General features: G+C 36.1%; 2 protein-coding genes across 12 annotated transcripts; one reads left to right on the top strand and one right to left on the bottom strand.

The window, feature by feature from the left end:
* The first annotated feature begins 42 nt into the window (after window positions 1–42).
* On the top strand, window positions 43–7250 carry VPS29 (VPS29 retromer complex component). Of its 2 annotated transcripts, XM_039879426.1 has the most exons (5): window positions 101–192; window positions 2217–2228; window positions 4367–4558; window positions 6279–6514; window positions 6760–7250. In XM_039879426.1, the coding sequence occupies exons 1-5, from the start codon at window positions 190–192 to the stop codon at window positions 6875–6877; spliced, it is 561 nt and encodes a 186-aa protein (XP_039735360.1). In that variant the 5' UTR covers window positions 101–189; the 3' UTR covers window positions 6878–7250. The 2 variants fall into 2 exon arrangements, with proteins under 2 accessions (XP_039735361.1, XP_039735360.1); XM_039879427.1 differs by lacking the exon at window positions 2217–2228 and having other exon boundaries at window positions 43–192.
* A 128-nt stretch (window positions 7251–7378) lies between these two features.
* FAM216A (family with sequence similarity 216 member A) lies at window positions 7379–16217 on the bottom strand. 10 transcript variants are annotated; one of them, XM_039879432.1, is made up of 7 exons: window positions 15514–15680; window positions 14113–14150; window positions 11586–11705; window positions 10185–10316; window positions 9919–10098; window positions 9292–9360; window positions 7379–8152 (listed from the first exon to the last, which is right to left on the bottom strand). In XM_039879432.1, the coding sequence occupies exons 1-7, from the start codon at window positions 15600–15602 to the stop codon at window positions 8022–8024; spliced, it is 759 nt and encodes a 252-aa protein (XP_039735366.1). In that variant the 5' UTR covers window positions 15603–15680; the 3' UTR covers window positions 7379–8021. The 10 variants fall into 10 exon arrangements, 2 of the variants coding, with proteins under 2 accessions (XP_039735366.1, XP_039735365.1); XR_005656474.1 differs by lacking the exons at window positions 7379–8152; window positions 11586–11705 and adding exons at window positions 11301–11399; window positions 12693–12743 and having other exon boundaries at window positions 9133–10314; window positions 15514–16217; XR_005656475.1 differs by lacking the exons at window positions 7379–8152; window positions 11586–11705; window positions 15514–15680 and adding exons at window positions 11301–11399; window positions 12693–12743; window positions 16011–16217 and having other exon boundaries at window positions 9133–10314.
* Window positions 16218–16242: the final 25 nt, after the last annotated feature.

Below are 16242 nucleotides of genomic sequence, written 5' to 3'. Positions count from 1 at the left end.
CCTCCACTTCCACTCTATCTCCGAGAGCCGCTTTGCTTTGCGGCGGGGAAAGGCCTCTGCGGGCCTCCGTAGGGTGGTCTCTTGTCGACCTCGTTTCTCATTGGTTGTGAGTGAGGTGGGCGGGTCGCCGAGGAGTCTGAGGAAGAGGGCGGCGGCGGTTGTGGTGACTGAGCGGAGCCCAGTGACAGGATGGTGAGAACGGCAGCTGCGGCGACTGAGGCCTGTTTCTCGGCCGGGGTGCTGCGTCGTAGGGAACCGCTGGGAGTCTGGGAGAGGGCTTGGGTTACCCCGGAGGCCTGGGTGGACGCGGCCCAGGCCTGGGGAAGGCCCAGGAGAAAGGCAAGGGAGGGAAGGGAGCGGCCACCTCTGGAAGCAGCGGGCGCTGGCCTTGCATCCCCGCCCCAGAGGACGTCCGAGGAGGAAAAGGGCCCCTCTCAGCTGCCAGTCCTGTCACGAGACGGGCACGCCCGAGTGGGGAAAGGCCTTTGGGCCTGTGCTTAGAGTGTCTCCGAGGAAGGGGCCCTGGGACTCCGTTTTCAGATGTTTCCCTACTTCTTCCCCGAAAAAAGCACCTTCCTAGGTTGGGTGTACACCCCATGTGGCGAAAGCTGGCTTCTCAGGTGCAAAACGGGAAGCGGCGAGCAGAATTCTTTTACCCATGTTAGTTTGCCATCTAAGGAAAGGGGTCAAAAAACATCTTTTTCGCCGCTGAAATAACGTGCAGCTGCCATTGCAGTGCGTAGTGTGCTCTCAAAGGACTGCGTTTGGCTCTTCGAATTACTGGAACTACTTGTTTATTTAGGGTGCTGCGACCCTTTAGAGTGAGATTCCTCAGTGGTCCGTGAACTCCTTGAAATTGCTTAGCAATTTTTGAAAATATGTACGTTTTTGTGGGTGAAGGACCAGTATTGATGCCAAGGGGTAGTTAGGGTCGTTTAGTCATTCATCGGACCGCCCCAAGGTCGGCCCATCCCTCTCTCACACCCAGTAGGTTCCTGCACCTAAGACCTTCCTACATAAAAACTCAGGAGCTGCTACTGATGACGGCTCATAGCTGTCATCAGTTTTCATAGGTGCCCTTGACCCCCTAAAAAGTTCAGAACAGTGTCAAAAGGAGCTCTGATTATGTTGGTATTTGTGTTCATGAAGTTTAACTGTAAAGGAACTTTTCTTTCTGATGAGTATTCATTGCATTTTAAAGATTATCTCGATCCTATAACAAACATAGTCTTCGAGGTGACTTAGAGACATGACAAAGATTTATGGTATATGCTTCTTTATATAATGTAAAAGGCTTTACGTCCACTTTTGATTTTTGCTTCTAAACAAACTCCAGTTTAGAGCAATTCATTTTACAGTAATTTTGATACAGTTATAACTGGGAGAAGATGAAGTTTCCTGAAATGTTCCTGAAGTTCTTTTTGAGAGGTGAACACTTTTTTAGGGTAGTCATATTGGAACATCACTTTCATATCAAATAGAATTGGGCAAAATTTAGCATTAGCCAATTCTTTTATTATTAAAAGCATTTTATTTGGCAAAGGAGACTAGAAACGTTCAACACTCCGTAGTACCCAGAGTCTACAGGCAGCAAATTCAGGTGTAGTGATGATCCAGTTTTATCCAGAGAAATGTATTGGTTTTTATCATCTTTAGTCGGTGACTTCACTACTTGATAATGTATTCCTAGTGCTGTGAGATCTATACAAAATAATGACATAACTGTAGCATAATTTTACAACTAGAATTTTGAACATAAGATAAAATCTATATACTTGAAGAATAATTAGGCTTTAAAAATCCAGAAAATGTTAGCTTTTGTTGAAGCTGTTACTGCTGAATTTTCAAAATTATCTTATAAAATTCTAAATAGAACAGTCAGCAAAAGGGGATGAGAGTCGATGTGAAGAATAAGATTAGGAAAAGTAGAAGAAAATGAGCAAAAATATTTTCAAGTGGGTGTGCGTGTGTGTATGCGTGTCATGTTTAAAAATACAGCCAATGGTTCTTTTGATTTATGAGCAAAGCTGATTTTTAACATTTTCTTTCATAACACTCAGAATCATTAACAATTGTTTGCATTTTCATTTGATATGAGTTTTTTGTTGTTCTTTTTTTTGGTTTGTTTCTTTTCGTTGCTTTCTTTTAACATTGGTCATGTTTCACCCTTTTTTTTTCATTCCCCTGTCTGCAATCAACTTCTTCATTCCACTAAGGCTGGGCACAGAGTAAGTTTCTTCTCTTAGCTCCTCCTAACAGTGGTGGTTGGGTGTCTTATTACTTGGATTTTCACCCTTTTAGAGTCTCTCAAGTAGAAAATAACCAAATTCCTATGCTTTGATTGGTTTGGTTCTTTATTTGAATTTAACAAGACTACCATTTCCAGGATCTTTTGCTTTCTCAAAAGACTATAATCTACATCTAACTGTCAAAGTGTGGAATTTGGACAAGTATGACATTTGTTATGTGACAGTATTTCCCATATAACTTTGTTAACTTGCAGGAAACCAGAGTCCTAGTACGGATCCTTACTAATTTGAAATGATTTCTATGTAGTCATTCATACAGTTATATCTTTAGACTGCTGATAATCAGAGTACACTTGGGTATAATCCACAGTGTTCTAGAATTTAGGTCATCAGTCATAAAGTATCATGTCTTACTACTGTTCTCTCTAGCTCATTCAGATTGAACATCTTGTTCATTATTAGTCCCAAACATTTTCAACCTATTATGGACATATACTCTTTTATGAGTTGAGGTTATTCTATTTTTTAATATAGAAGTCTGTTTTTTACCTTTTTCTCAAATGCCAGCTTCCCACATTAATTGCATACTTCAATCCATATCTGAAGGGATCCCCCTCTAAAGATTAAATTGTTCTCTCGGTACTTTTGTATTGATTACCAGTGAGGGTGGAAACTTCCTGGTGGTTTTTGGTTTTACAGGTGTTCTGTCCACTAAGATCTGTATTGAAACAATGTAAGTTATTGAGCAAATGCCAACTGAATCTACTCTTTATAAAGAAGAAACTTACCTAACAATTTCTTTTAAAGTACGCTAATTTTGTAACCTTGTGTTACTTCAGTTACTCTACATCCTAATAAGTTCTTTTCCTTTGTAATCATTTTGATATTTGTTACAAGATGAATCAAGCTTGTTTCAGTAATAATTTTAATCTCACACATTTTGTTTTTGATTAATTTCAATTTACAAAGTCTGATGGCAAAACTATTTTGTTTTATCCTATTTTGGGTATTTAATATTTTCTTTGATAATAAAGAATAGTCGTGCCTTTAAAACAGTTAAAGGGCATGCACTTTATGGATGGGATGTCTGTGTGGGAAAACATGCTGTCATTGAATGAAGGTGCTTATACTAATGAACATGAAGAAATCCATTGTTGTCCTTATTTTTAAATGACTGAATTAAATAATGTTTACATGTAAAATCTTGAAATTTTAAAATTAAAATTTTACCGGATCGAGGTTTTTTTATTCTATAAGTACAAAATTTATTTTTGTCATCTGAGACTATGTTGCCACTCTAAACCACCTCCTGCTAAATTCATCACTTATTTAGCTGATTTCTTTTAATGCTCTAATGCACATGAAAGATTATGAAAATGTTATTTTAAGTTTGGGAACTAAACTGAGGGTACGTAGGCAATTTAATCTAGACAATGAAAATACGACAGGATATTTAATAATGACGGTAACAGAAGATAAAGATTATAATTCAAAAGCACATATTTGCCCTATTGAAACTTCTTGAAACATAGGCTGTTTTTATTCATCTGTAATGTGTAGCTAATAGTTTCAAGAAGCAAATATTGTAAATTTTGGGCCCTGTTCCTTCAAATAGTTGTCAGTCTAGTAAACATAAATTATGGAATTAACTTTTTAATCTATGATTATGTTTTTAACAGTTCTCTTTATTAATGTTCCTGGAATCAACACAAGAGGTTTTACATTAGAACTGCAGAAATAAGAATTACCATATCAGTCTTCAAAAATGCCAAATTCCATAGGGCCCAGCAGTGTATTTTTCATTTTGTAATTTTTTTACTCACTGTAATTTATAGGTCCCTAAATGAATCACTTTAGAATGCTTGAGTTTATTTTTGGTAAATAGAATGATCTGTATTGTGTATGCATACTTGTTTGTGACCAAAATAAAAGAAGATTGATTTATTACCATATGTGTTTATATATGGTCATGATAAGGAACTATATGAATAACTTCTGCTCATTTGTGTTCTGGAATCTTTGATTAGTTTAATTTAAAAGGGGAGTTATTGGAGGAGAGTATCTTGTTTTGACATCATGTTTAACATTATACCTTGTCTTACCTTAACACTTTAAAGTTGGTGTTGGTATTAGGAGATCTGCACATCCCGCACCGGTGCAACAGTTTGCCGGCTAAATTCAAAAAACTGCTGGTGCCAGGAAAGATTCAACACATTCTCTGCACTGGAAATCTTTGCACCAAAGAGAGTTATGACTATCTCAAGACTCTGGCCGGTGATGTTCATATTGTGAGAGGAGACTTTGATGAGGTGATGTATTTCCCTTTCCTTCCCAATGTTTCCTTTTCTTGATTTTCACATATGAAGTTTTATCCTTTAGATCGGTTTCTCAACTGTTGACTTCTTTTTTTTTCCAAGTATAAAATTACTACACATACCCCTTCCTGTTTGAAAATCACTGATTTTAGAGTGCTCAATACACATATTAAGTACTCATTCTTACTAAATCGATATGGAGTAAAAGTGATTTGTCACTATTTTTTGTAGTACTATTATTTCATTTGAAAGTTTTTGTTACGAACTTCTCACCACCACCACCTCTACCAGCCTGTTCCAAGTACCATATTACTTTCCTCTGTTCCAGCTTCCTGATTCTCCCCTTCCTCGTTCCACAGTTTGTTCTCCAAGTAGCAACCGGAGTGATCCTTTTTAGGTGAAGTAAGATCCCATCACTGCTCTGCTGAAAACCCTGCCGTGGCTCTCTGTCTCAAGGGTTAACTATAAAGGGGCCTAAGGAAATACTGAGGAGGCGATAGAACTGTTCTGTATCTTGATTGTGGCGGTGCTTACATGTCTATATGCATTTGTCAAAACCCCTTGAATTGTACACTAAAAAAGATAATCGTACTGTATGTAAATTATACCTCAATCAACCTGACTTCAAAAAAGAAAAAAAATGAGAAGTTCTGGAGTTCCAACTTTGCCTATTAATAGTGACATTTTAGGCAAATTACATCCTCTTAGTTTCCTCCTATGTAAATATAATTGGAATAGATGATTTTTAAGACCCCTGCGAGTGCTAACATTGTATAATTTAGCATGATAAAGCTGATTCTAGTATGAAAAGTTGATGTTGTATCAACATATAAGCTTTTTCACAAATTATTTAACTTTATTGGTGTTTTATAATGGGCTTCTTTAATCCAAACTGAATGAGCATACTGTCTTTTTTAAGTGGATTTTTAAAAGAGTTTGGATAAACTAGAGGTGGCATAGAGGTGAAAGACAGGAATGAGAAGGGAAGGGACAGACACTTCTTATCAATAATTAGAATATGGTTCTGATTTGTTACAAACATTAGGAGTTCTGTTTATGTTATACTAAAGACAGTTTCAGTAGCAAGAGTTAAAATTTTTTGCTTCTAATTTGCTAAATTCACAGACCCTGGAGCCATACTACCAGGGTTTGAGCTTGGCTTAACCACTTACTATCATGTGACCTTGAGCAGGTTATTTTAACCTCTCTGCCTCAGTTTCATCATCTATAAAATGGGATCATAATAGAACCTGCCTCTTAGGATTGTTCATATGAGATAGGTCGATATTTATAAAGCCATTGGAATAGTGCCTGGTTCGTGCTAAGTACTATGTAAATGTTAACTATCATTATTTTAAGCCATCTTTATAGCTGTTAAAGCTTGAGGTATAATTTAAACACACCTTAGCCTACAGGTCATATGCCTAGGGTTTTAGGTAGAGGAAACTCACAAATTTGGGAGAATTAATTATTTCCTACAGCATGCCCCAAAACATCTATATTCTATAAAAATAAACACAATAAAGGGATTGCATGATAAATTCCAGTTGTTTTGAGTACAGTCTCAGCCTTAGAGACTGAGAAGAAATCACATTTTAGTAAATGTGTTGGTAGTGAAGCAAAACATCCATGAGATCAAATATTTAAGCAGGTTGTTTTTTAAAAATCAGTATCTCTAAAACATATTTTTTCTTGTGTCTCTTTCTTATTTTAGAATCTGAATTATCCAGAACAGAAAGTTGTGACTGTTGGGCAGTTCAAAATTGGTTTGATCCATGGACATCAAGTTATTCCATGGGGAGATATGGCCAGCTTAGCGCTGTTGCAGAGGCAGTTTGACGTGGACATTCTTATCTCGGGACACACACACAAATTTGAAGCATTTGAGCATGAAAATAAATTCTACATTAACCCAGGTTCTGCCACTGGCGCATATAATGCCTTGGAAACGTGAGTAGTATGCAATTTCGGAATTTGGGGGGTTTTATAAATTTAATAATTGCATGTGTGACATTTCATACAAGAGAAATGCAACCATTTAAATAATAGCCTTTTGGCCATCTTCTTTGGGTGATTATTCTTTTTAATATGTAACAACCAGATTTCTCCTTAAATCCAAATTGTCATCTTAAATTGGAATTTATAGTGTTGCAGCTTTTTGGTACAAAACACTGACATTATTTATTTTCTTCCAGAAATATTATTCCTTCATTTGTGTTGATGGATATCCAAGCTTCTACAGTTGTCACTTATGTGTATCAGCTAATTGGAGATGATGTGAAAGTAGAACGAATCGAATACAAAAAGTCTTAAAGCCAGGCCTGTGTTGATTTTTGTTTTTTTTTTTTTTAATTCCCCTGTTCAAATCAAGTAATTAAACATTTAAGAGCCACAAAATTGTATCACTTTTATAATATTTTGCAGTAAAATATATCATCTTCTGTTAATATGATGTTCTAAGCTTCTTGTAAACTATAAGAATTTATTTAGTTTAAGTATATAATTTCTATGAAAAAATGTCCACCACACATTTGGTCACATGTTAAGAAAAATTTATCCTTGTAAATATCTTCAAAGTTGATATTTGGAACTTTATTACAAAAGCAGTGCATGAGGAAAAAGAATCTGGACTTCCTTGTATACATTTTTCTCTTCTCCAGTAATAAACAGTTACTTTTCATTTACACTTTCTTGATAAACTGTGTTTTAATTTTTAAAAACCATAAAAATGAGAGACCAAATGAAACTGTGGACAAGTATTAAAGTGATAAGGTAGATGAGATGACCTTTCAGAGCTCTCTCATTTCTTAGAACATTCTGGGTCATAATGTTGGACTTAGATTTCATTTTCTAAGTAATAGCCGTATGGAAAGGAAGTACCCAAGACAATATATAATGTAAAGAATTCTCTCATTAATACAACTACTCCCAACTTAATCTAGTTTGAGAGGACAAGTGTTTGGCAATTTTCATAAAATAGGGCAAACTGATATTTCCATTTTTAAGTTGTATTCAAGCAGCAAGTATTTATTAAGCACCTTCTTTGCAAGCCGGGTGTTCTCTCTATCAAATGCTATTCTGTATTAGAATACTTCAGAATTTTCCTCAGCCCAATCAAAAAAATACTTGTCAGATATTCTAATGTTGCTGTTTGAGGACTTATAAACAGGATTAATGTGTCTGTCAGATTTAAATTAAAAATTCAATTTTAAATGACAAAATTTAATTGTATCTAGCTAGAAGTAAAAGCATATATTACACATAGACTCTATTACACAAATATTGGTACATGGAACTACATCAAACCAATTACAGTGTTTTAAAAGTTTCTGAACAAACCAAAATTACTTAATGACTTAATGACGAATAACAATACTATCCTAAATGTGGAGAGAGGGCACAATTCACAACTGCCTCTCCTACCTTTGGCACATCATCAATCTACAAGACAAGATTGTCAAGTTAACATTAAATGTTCTCCCCATTCTTCAATTGAGATTGATTGCATACACTTATTTAGTAAATCTTCCTTTTTTTCTTCATTAATGTATGATTCAGAATCATTTGTAGAAACTGAAGATAAAAAAGGTTTATAATGTGTTTTTGAAATAAAATTATATTTCATCTTGAAAATTGAGATTTGTATATAAGAACCTTCAAAATGACCTACCTTATTAAAAAAATTTTAGCAAAAACATTGCAATTTAAAAAATTTAATAACTCCCTGTTCTCTCATGTCTCTCTTTAAAATATGATACCCAGTACTGTATTCTGGCCACGTTATTGTATAGCAAATTCTGTGTCACTGAGTCCAATTTTCCCTTTGCTTTTTAAAATCTTTCAGTTAGAGGGAAGTTAGAGCTTCAGCATTCTCTATCTTCTTTAAGTTCCTTCTCTCTTCTCTTGGGGATCACAGGGATCTTTCCCCTACCTAGAGTTTCCTCCAGCTGTTCTTTTTGAAACTAGAGCTATCTCCTTTCCTGCCATTTCCCTCACTTCTTGGATAGGCATTATATGGTATTTGAAGCAGAGCTGAGTGGTGCTATCACACAGCAACAGGATATGGGTTCAGAAAGCCTAACTTCCTTACTTCCTTTCCACTTCCCTACCCACTATTAAGTAGGAAATTACTTAATTTCCACTTAATCCTTTCCACTTTATCCATTCTGAGGAGTACTCCTGAGCATTTGATTTCTCTTGCCTTTTTTGTATTCTGTAATTCTTTCCAAGTCTAGATTTGTTCGAGTTGCTCTGTAAAATTTTAATAATATCACCTGGTTGGCTTGCTTTCACTGGTTTGTTGAATATTAAAATGATATCGGTGATATAGCCCTTTGTAAACTATTTGATGCTATACAAAATACGTTGTCCATCAAAAAATGGCAATATTTCATAAAAGAGGTGCTATAGCTGGCTTGAGAAATCATGTTTTTGTGAATCTGGGTTTTGACAAATTCATTCTTGGTTAAGTCTCTGACCTTGATATTATAAATACCTTTATTTAGAATTACAAATAGCTTGGCTCTTACTCCTCTGAGCAGTGTGTGCTTTTGAATGAAAGCAGAAACTATTATTTCATGTTTAATTGTATTTAGAGCAATAAAGGCAAATCACATTCTAAATTTTTATGTCTTCTGTAATAGAAATGAAACTATTGGGTTTAATATTTTTTAACCATAAGATCTTTAAAAATTCATACTTCTAAAATTCCATTTACCTGATTTCATGTCTACCTGGTTTTCTAAAAATCTCCAGCGACTTACATCTTGTTTTAGACATATATCCAGTTTTTAAACTATAAGAAAGAGAAGCATCTTAATTGGAACTGGCAAAGTGAACATCTGCCAAATACATGTGGAAGACCATACAAATTTTCTTTATTAAACTGCCAAAGGAACACTTTTAGCCGCTGAATTCTCCTGTGACTTAACCCTGAAATGCAAAGCCAACTATTGTGAAGGTTGAATACTTAGGCTTATCTCTTTTTTCCTCTCTCTTTTTGTTGTTGTTGTTTATATAGTATTGTCCTGTGCAAAAGCAACCATGTGCTTTTCCTTTTGGAAGTGTATTATTTTGAATTTGGGTGGGAATCACTGAAAAGGGCAGTCTCCCATATCTCTAGTTGATCAAGAAATGTTTACAGTTCTACAAAATAAGCTCTAAAAGAAGTGGCATATCCCAGTTAGCTCAGTAAAGAGGCATTAAGATAACATCCTTTTGTGTTTTTTATACAACCTGTTTTGAACTTAGCACCAAGTAAACATATTAGGGAATATGAGCTTTGATATCATTTAGCTACCTTTCAACTAAAATTGGGGTACATTTTTCTCCTTTTAAACAATAAGTAACAGATCCTTCTTTGTTTCTCACTGGTCGCCAAAGGGAATGCTGCATGATCATTTCAGGTACAGATGCAGCTACATTTGAAGGCCCCAAGTCGTATCTCTCCAGTTGGTGTCGCCATGTTGTGCAGGGGTAACGGTGTTTCTGTGAGTAACGAGAGCTGAGGTGGCTCCTGTGGTGAGTGAGGATACCTGTCATACAAATCACCTCTTGTTAGTTAGGAGACCCTCTTGTTTCTTGCGACAACTTGTGAGAAACTAGCTGGAGGTGCACCTGCTTGGCTTTTGAGAGCCATGCTCGATCATATGCATGTACTGCCTCTTCATTAACATCCTCAGATAGTTTGCATTATAAATCTTAGCAATGTTGTACAGATAATGCTTCTGGCCCATGGTGAGGTCTGGATGCTATGAGAGAACGAGATTTACAGGCTTTTATCTGAAGGGATGAATGTTCAGCAGAGTTGTACCGTACCATACATTTTATTTATGCAAATTTAAGTATGTTAATTTGGCCCCCCAAAAGAGAAAGAAATGGCCATTTAAACAGTACAAATAACTCTGCTTGTCATTTCCACTTAAATAATTCAGATGCCCAATGAAGTTTGAGAGCAACTACCCTAGAAAAATAAGGAAAGGAAGAATCTGCTGTTATGTCAGTGAGTCTTAATTCCCAGATACCTACCTCTCAGTAGTGTGGGCATCTTGTCTTCGATATAACATGGTAACTAAAAGCAAATTACTCTAGTTTAACTAAAGAAACAGTTTTTTCTAGCACCAGAAAAATAATTGTGTTGGCCAGACTGAGGGATAGTCTCATGGTCTTTGATATTAGTAATTTCAACTAAGATTTTCATGGCAGTACTTGCTGATATTAGAAGTTAACACTCTCCTAGAATGCAAGACTCCACTATATTTATATATATATATAAATACACATATATAGTGGAGTCTTGCATTCTAGGAGAATGTGTGTGTGTGTGTGTAAATATGTATTTTATATATATAAAATAATTTATTTTATATATAATATATAATAAAATATATTTTATATATAAAATAAATTATTCTAGGAGAATGTGTGTGTATGTAAATATATATTTTATATAAAATAAATTATTTTATATATAATATATATGTAATATAATATATAATATAATATAAATTTTATATATAAAATAAATTATATTGTTGGCCAGAAAACTTACCAGTTTGCATAAGTCATTAGTAACCCTAATTTGTATTGCTCCAGAAATGATATTCTGGCAGCTATGATCTTTACAGGTCAAGAGTTGTAAAAGGCTTATTGCCATTTTATTTGCTTGCTTCTAATTTTGTAGTCCTTGAGCAAAATCTTTATGAGGTTGGGTTTCCATCTCTAGAATGGAACTTACCTCAAGCATCTTTGTGTTTGGGGCACTGAGCTTCCTGCGTAAAGGCACATCAGATCTGAAGTATCATAAAGCCATGAAAGAACTCTTATGATAAGGAATCTATGATGATAAAATTGCATCCATTCATGAGTTTACCCAGCAGATATTTATAGAATCCTAGACAATATGCTGGGTGTACCTTGTCTTCTGCAGTGCCTTACCCTCTAAGTAGCTTTCTTTCAATAAAAAGTTCAGTTCTGAATACAAAGAGCATTAAATAAAAGTTTGATAGTAGTTAGCATATCTTTAGAAAGGATGAATCTGTCATTGATTCAGGGATATGAATTGTTTGAATTTGAGGAATTTTCCATAACTCTTGCAGCTTGGCTATGTGTGAGTTCACTTTGTGTCCATCTTTGATTCCCTCTGTAGGCAAGGACATTATTATGCAAATTTATGAGAAAGATCAGTTTAACAAATTAATTGTTAAGATCTATGTATTTACATGTGTCAGTGATTATTCTGGAGTAGTAGCATGAGTCAAACTTAAGGAGATATATGCTATGCCATTTGGTTTTAGAGCACACAAAAATCTAAGATATTTATAAATATTCACTATATAGGTTGTAAATCATTGCACATGGACGATGTTATTTTGAACTCTGCTGAGATGCAAACCTATACTTTTTCAGTTTACTGTATGTCAGATCATACTAAACAGGACTATACATGCAGTATTTGTATTTTAAAGATTTACATCAAAATTTTATCATTCGTTTGACTTTAGTATATAGTTATAAAATTCTATTCTGTAATAGACTCAAGATAAAATAACACAATTGTAATGCCTTTAATGAGACAGTGTTAAAATGAAGGGCTTTGCAGAAACTTATTAAAACTATTTTTACATAATTTCAGTTATGTCATTGTTTTAAATACTTAAGTCTTTCAATACAAAAATGAAAGTTGAGACATATTCCCAGAAGAATGGAAACTAGTTTTCAGTTTCAGACATATTGAGACTAGTAACTTAATTTAGGGTAACAGATTAAGGAAAAACAATATCTGGCAAAATTTAGTCAGGAAATAACTCTTTGTTACACTTCCCACATCACCACACACCCACTCTCGCCAGGCAACCACTGATGTGCTATCACTATAAATTAGTTTGCATTTTCTTGAGCTTGATATAAATGAAAACATACAGTATATATATTTGGTTTGGCTTTTTCACTTAACATAATTAATTTGAAATCCAACCATGCAAGTGTAACAAAATTTCATTCCTTTTTAGTATTGGATTATATTCCATCGCATGTATATAGATAGATAGATAGATAAATAGATAGATAGATAGATAGATAGATAGATAGATAGATAGATAGATATTCCACAATTCGATTATACACCCACCTGTTGATGGACATTTGGGTTGTTTCCAGTTTTTGGCTATTACAAATAGAGCTGGCAGAACAGATTTTAAGTTAAAAGTTTGTATTTAGTAAAGTGAATTAAACAAGTAGTTTTGTTCAATATTATAACAAAGGCCACTATAATTTTACATATTAAAGTATAAATTTAGTTATTTCTTTAAGATTTGGGCAAGTCAGATAGTGTAGATAAGAGTTATATTTGCATACTGAAGGACTAGTTTGTAAACAATAGAAAATCATCTGGAAATTATGACCCTTAAAAATCATAATTTGAAATCTGTAATAATAAAATAAATATCAAGCCAACATTTAAAAGTCTATTTTTTAAAATCTTTTTTCAAGTCATAAACATGGGTTAATTAAGACTATATGTCCCTGTTGATCCATATTTCTGAGATGCATTTCTCAAAAGCTTGATAGCATTTCTTTACAGAAAATGAAACATTTAAAAATAATAGTTAAACTCAACAACAAACAACGCACTTGAAATATGGGCAAAGAACTTAAGGAGACTTTGGCTATCTCCAAAGAATATACACAAGTGGCCAATAAGGGCATGAAAAGATGCTGTCACTAATCATTAGGGAAATGCAAATCAAAATCACAATGAGACACCTACTTCATACCCATAGAATGATGATCATCAAAAAAAAAAAGAACCCCAATGTTAGCTAGGATGTGGAGAGATTGGAATCCTGTGAATTGCTGGTGGAATGTAAAATGGTGCAGCTGCTATGGAAATCGTATGGCAGTTCCTCAAAAAATTAAATGTAGCATGCCATATGATTCAGCAATATCCATTTAAAAACAACAACACTATTTGTTTATATGTATTACATATATAAATGTACATACACACAGATAATCGCATGCGTGTTTATCATAGATAACTGTAAGGACTATAAATTTTCCAAGGAAAAGCAAAATGAATCCAGGTTTAGATATCATTTAATGGAAATTTTTGCCCCTGCCAAAATCAGTGAGAGACCTTTGGGGGCTCGTCTTACTCCCTTAACTCCAACAGCTCTATTCTTTACTTCAAGAGAAAGGAAAATAGCATCACCAGGAAATTATGTTCTTTGAAGTTGTTCCACTTAGAATTTTTTTCCTTCTTTTTGTGTATAAACCCCAGGCTGTGCTCTGTGCTATAACATCAGTTATAAACAGTTTTCAGATTCATTGCTATTTTGAAGTATTCTTTTTAAAATGCTTGATGTAAGATATCTTAACGAGAAACAAAGAACCTGCTGGAATGTTCTTTGAAAAATCTGAAAGACTAAGTTCGCCGAGGATGCTAATAAAGTCTATTTTTAAAACTCTATTGTGTGAGTAGTTATAGCAAAATTGAATTCTCTGAACTGTTATTTATAGGTATTATCTGCTTTATATGCTCTACTTACCTGTACCTTTGGAATTCTGGTAATAATGTCCAGTTGACCTGTTTTAAAAAAGGATGTAAATAATACGTAATAATTGACAGCTTTATAAGCATTAAATAATTTTAAATTAAAAAAACAGTATTGCATATGCTTTTTATTTTGCATGTTTCCTATCAGACAGAATATCCTGCAAATTTCCTCTTGTAATTCTGGTTATATTCTAATGGCTCCAGACATTTCCAAAGTGATCTGAGATTTCACCATACTAGACAGGATTTACTTTAAGCCAGATTTGGTCTGATTTTTATAGCCTCCTAATCTAATTCCTACAATGAGTTTAATAAAGTAGTTTGGGCTTCTGTGGTATCCATAACACTTTCTTGTTCTCTTTATTTTTAATGAAGTAATTTCGCTATGGAAAAGACTATCTTGTTCTTCATTATATGTAATCGAGGTATACTGGATCTAAGTTGGTTTGGAATGTTTCTAATTTTGTACAAGTTCTTTTTTTCTTTTCTCAAATTAAGACAAAACTCCCTTCCTTCCCTCGTCCTTTGATTTATTCAATGAGCAGGAGTTCACTGATCTTCTGATGTACTAGCATCCAGCACTTCACTAAGCACTGTGATGAACAGAAAAGAAACACGAAACCCATCCCACATCTATAAGAAGTCTTCGATTCGCTAGATACCAAAAAAAAAAAAAAAAAAAAAAAAAAAAAAAGATGGTCATGGGTGCAGCAGCAGCTAAGACTGAGCTGAATTGAAGAGGAACCCCCGGCAGCTCCCACTTTCAGGGAATCACAGATGAAACGGATGAGAAGGTACTGCCTATGGCAGTGACTTCAACAGCTAATTGTCTTCAGTATCTTGGAAATGAGTAAAAACCTGCTCAAAATAAATGAATTTCTGTGTGAAGAAAATGCCCGAATCAAGGTGCCTCTAATATTCAGTCATCTGTTTCATTGGCGATTACGGATTCGCATTTGACATAAAAGTCGCTAATGTCACATACAGGGAGCTGATTTATTGATTGAGAAGCCCTCGGTGGATCCGGGTGGGTCTGTTCCCACATTCTCCCCTGCTCTCCCCGCTCCGCTTACGCAGACACCCTGTGGCCAGACCGAAATTTTTCCAGCAGGTTTCGCAGCGCCCCCTCGCGGGAGAAAGTCGCACGCACGCAGGCGACTGTCGCAGTTTACTTTGCACTAAACCTTCCTCCTAGGAAGCCCTAACCCTAAGCAGTGAATCGGCTTCTATATTTCCCATCCCGGCCACAACATAGTTTCTCCCCGCCTCTCACTTCAGTGCACTGGGAACCAGTCTATCCAAGCAGCCAGCTCGCAATCCCTCCTCTACAAGGGAATATCGACCCAGGGCCGGTCGCCGTCCTCCCTACTCCCTCGGGGTCCCGCAGCCTCACCCGCCGTCACCCTCGGTCCTGGCCACCGTAGGCGGCTCTACGGAAGAGCTGTACTCCCTCCAGTCGGACACCGGACCTTGGCCGGGCATCTCGTCCGGGGAGCCCGGACCGCGAGCTGTGTGCTGGAAAACCTTTCCCCTCTTCCCTTCCCTTCCCCCGTGAGCACGCGTGAGTTAGGCCTGGCAATATTGGGAGTGAAGAGGCGGACGCCAGATTCTAGGTCCCTCCGATGCGCTCCGGACACTGTCCGAATAGCTTCGGGGGAGCGAGGACAACTCCACCATCCTGGAGTTAAATGGGGGAGGAGCGAGAGTTCTTTAGTTGATTGCACGTTTGCATCTTTTTGTGGAAGGGATGCGTCACAGAAAGGAAATACACATGCCCTGTAAAACAGCAGGTTCCTTCCTCCACGGTATTCCAGACTCTCAGCGAATTTGCAAATCTTGAGCGTCATCATATAAGTCAAACATCGGTGCGCAAACTAAGGACCAAAGCACCTGGCACAGGAATGCAGAGTGTCATCCGTTATCCGTTATCACCAAGGCAACCAGGCTTCGCCAGCTTCCCAACCGCCGCTTTCCGCCTACTACTTTTGCGCACTCGCCAAAAACCTCCCTCCCTTCCGGGTGTTTTCTCGGGAAGCGTTTCACGCGGGGGTTGGCCCGCGGGGCGCTCCGTAATCGGAGGTGTGGCAGAACAGAAGCGGTAAACAGAATTCGGATTGTGATT

Source organism: Pteropus medius, unplaced genomic scaffold, assembly GCF_902729225.1.
Source record: "Pteropus medius unplaced genomic scaffold, Ma_sr-lr_union100, whole genome shotgun sequence".
Taxonomy (NCBI): Eukaryota; Metazoa; Chordata; class Mammalia; order Chiroptera; family Pteropodidae; genus Pteropus; species Pteropus medius.
This window is presented reverse-complemented; position numbering and strand designations above follow the sequence as displayed.

Bases quoted from the DNA above. Each gene is read 5' to 3' on its own strand.
- VPS29 (XM_039879426.1), top strand. The intron at 4,559-6,278 runs GTGATGTATTTC...TTCTTATTTTAG, and splicing joins TGAGAGGAGACTTTGATGAG to AATCTGAATTATCCAGAACA. The intron at 6,515-6,759 runs GTGAGTAGTATG...ATTTTCTTCCAG, and splicing joins GCATATAATGCCTTGGAAAC to AAATATTATTCCTTCATTTG.
- FAM216A (XM_039879432.1), bottom strand. From the start codon at position 15,602: ATGCCCGGCCAAGGTCCGGTGTCCGACTGGAGGGAGTACAGCTCTTCC. The intron at 9,361-9,918 runs GATCTGTTACTT...CTCTTTCTTATA, and splicing joins ACCAGTGAGAAACAAAGAAG to GTTTAAAAACTGGATATATG. The intron at 8,153-9,291 runs ATGAAATCAGGT...CACATTATAAAC, and splicing joins TTTTAGAAAACCAGGTAGAC to CTTTTTTATCTTCAGTTTCT.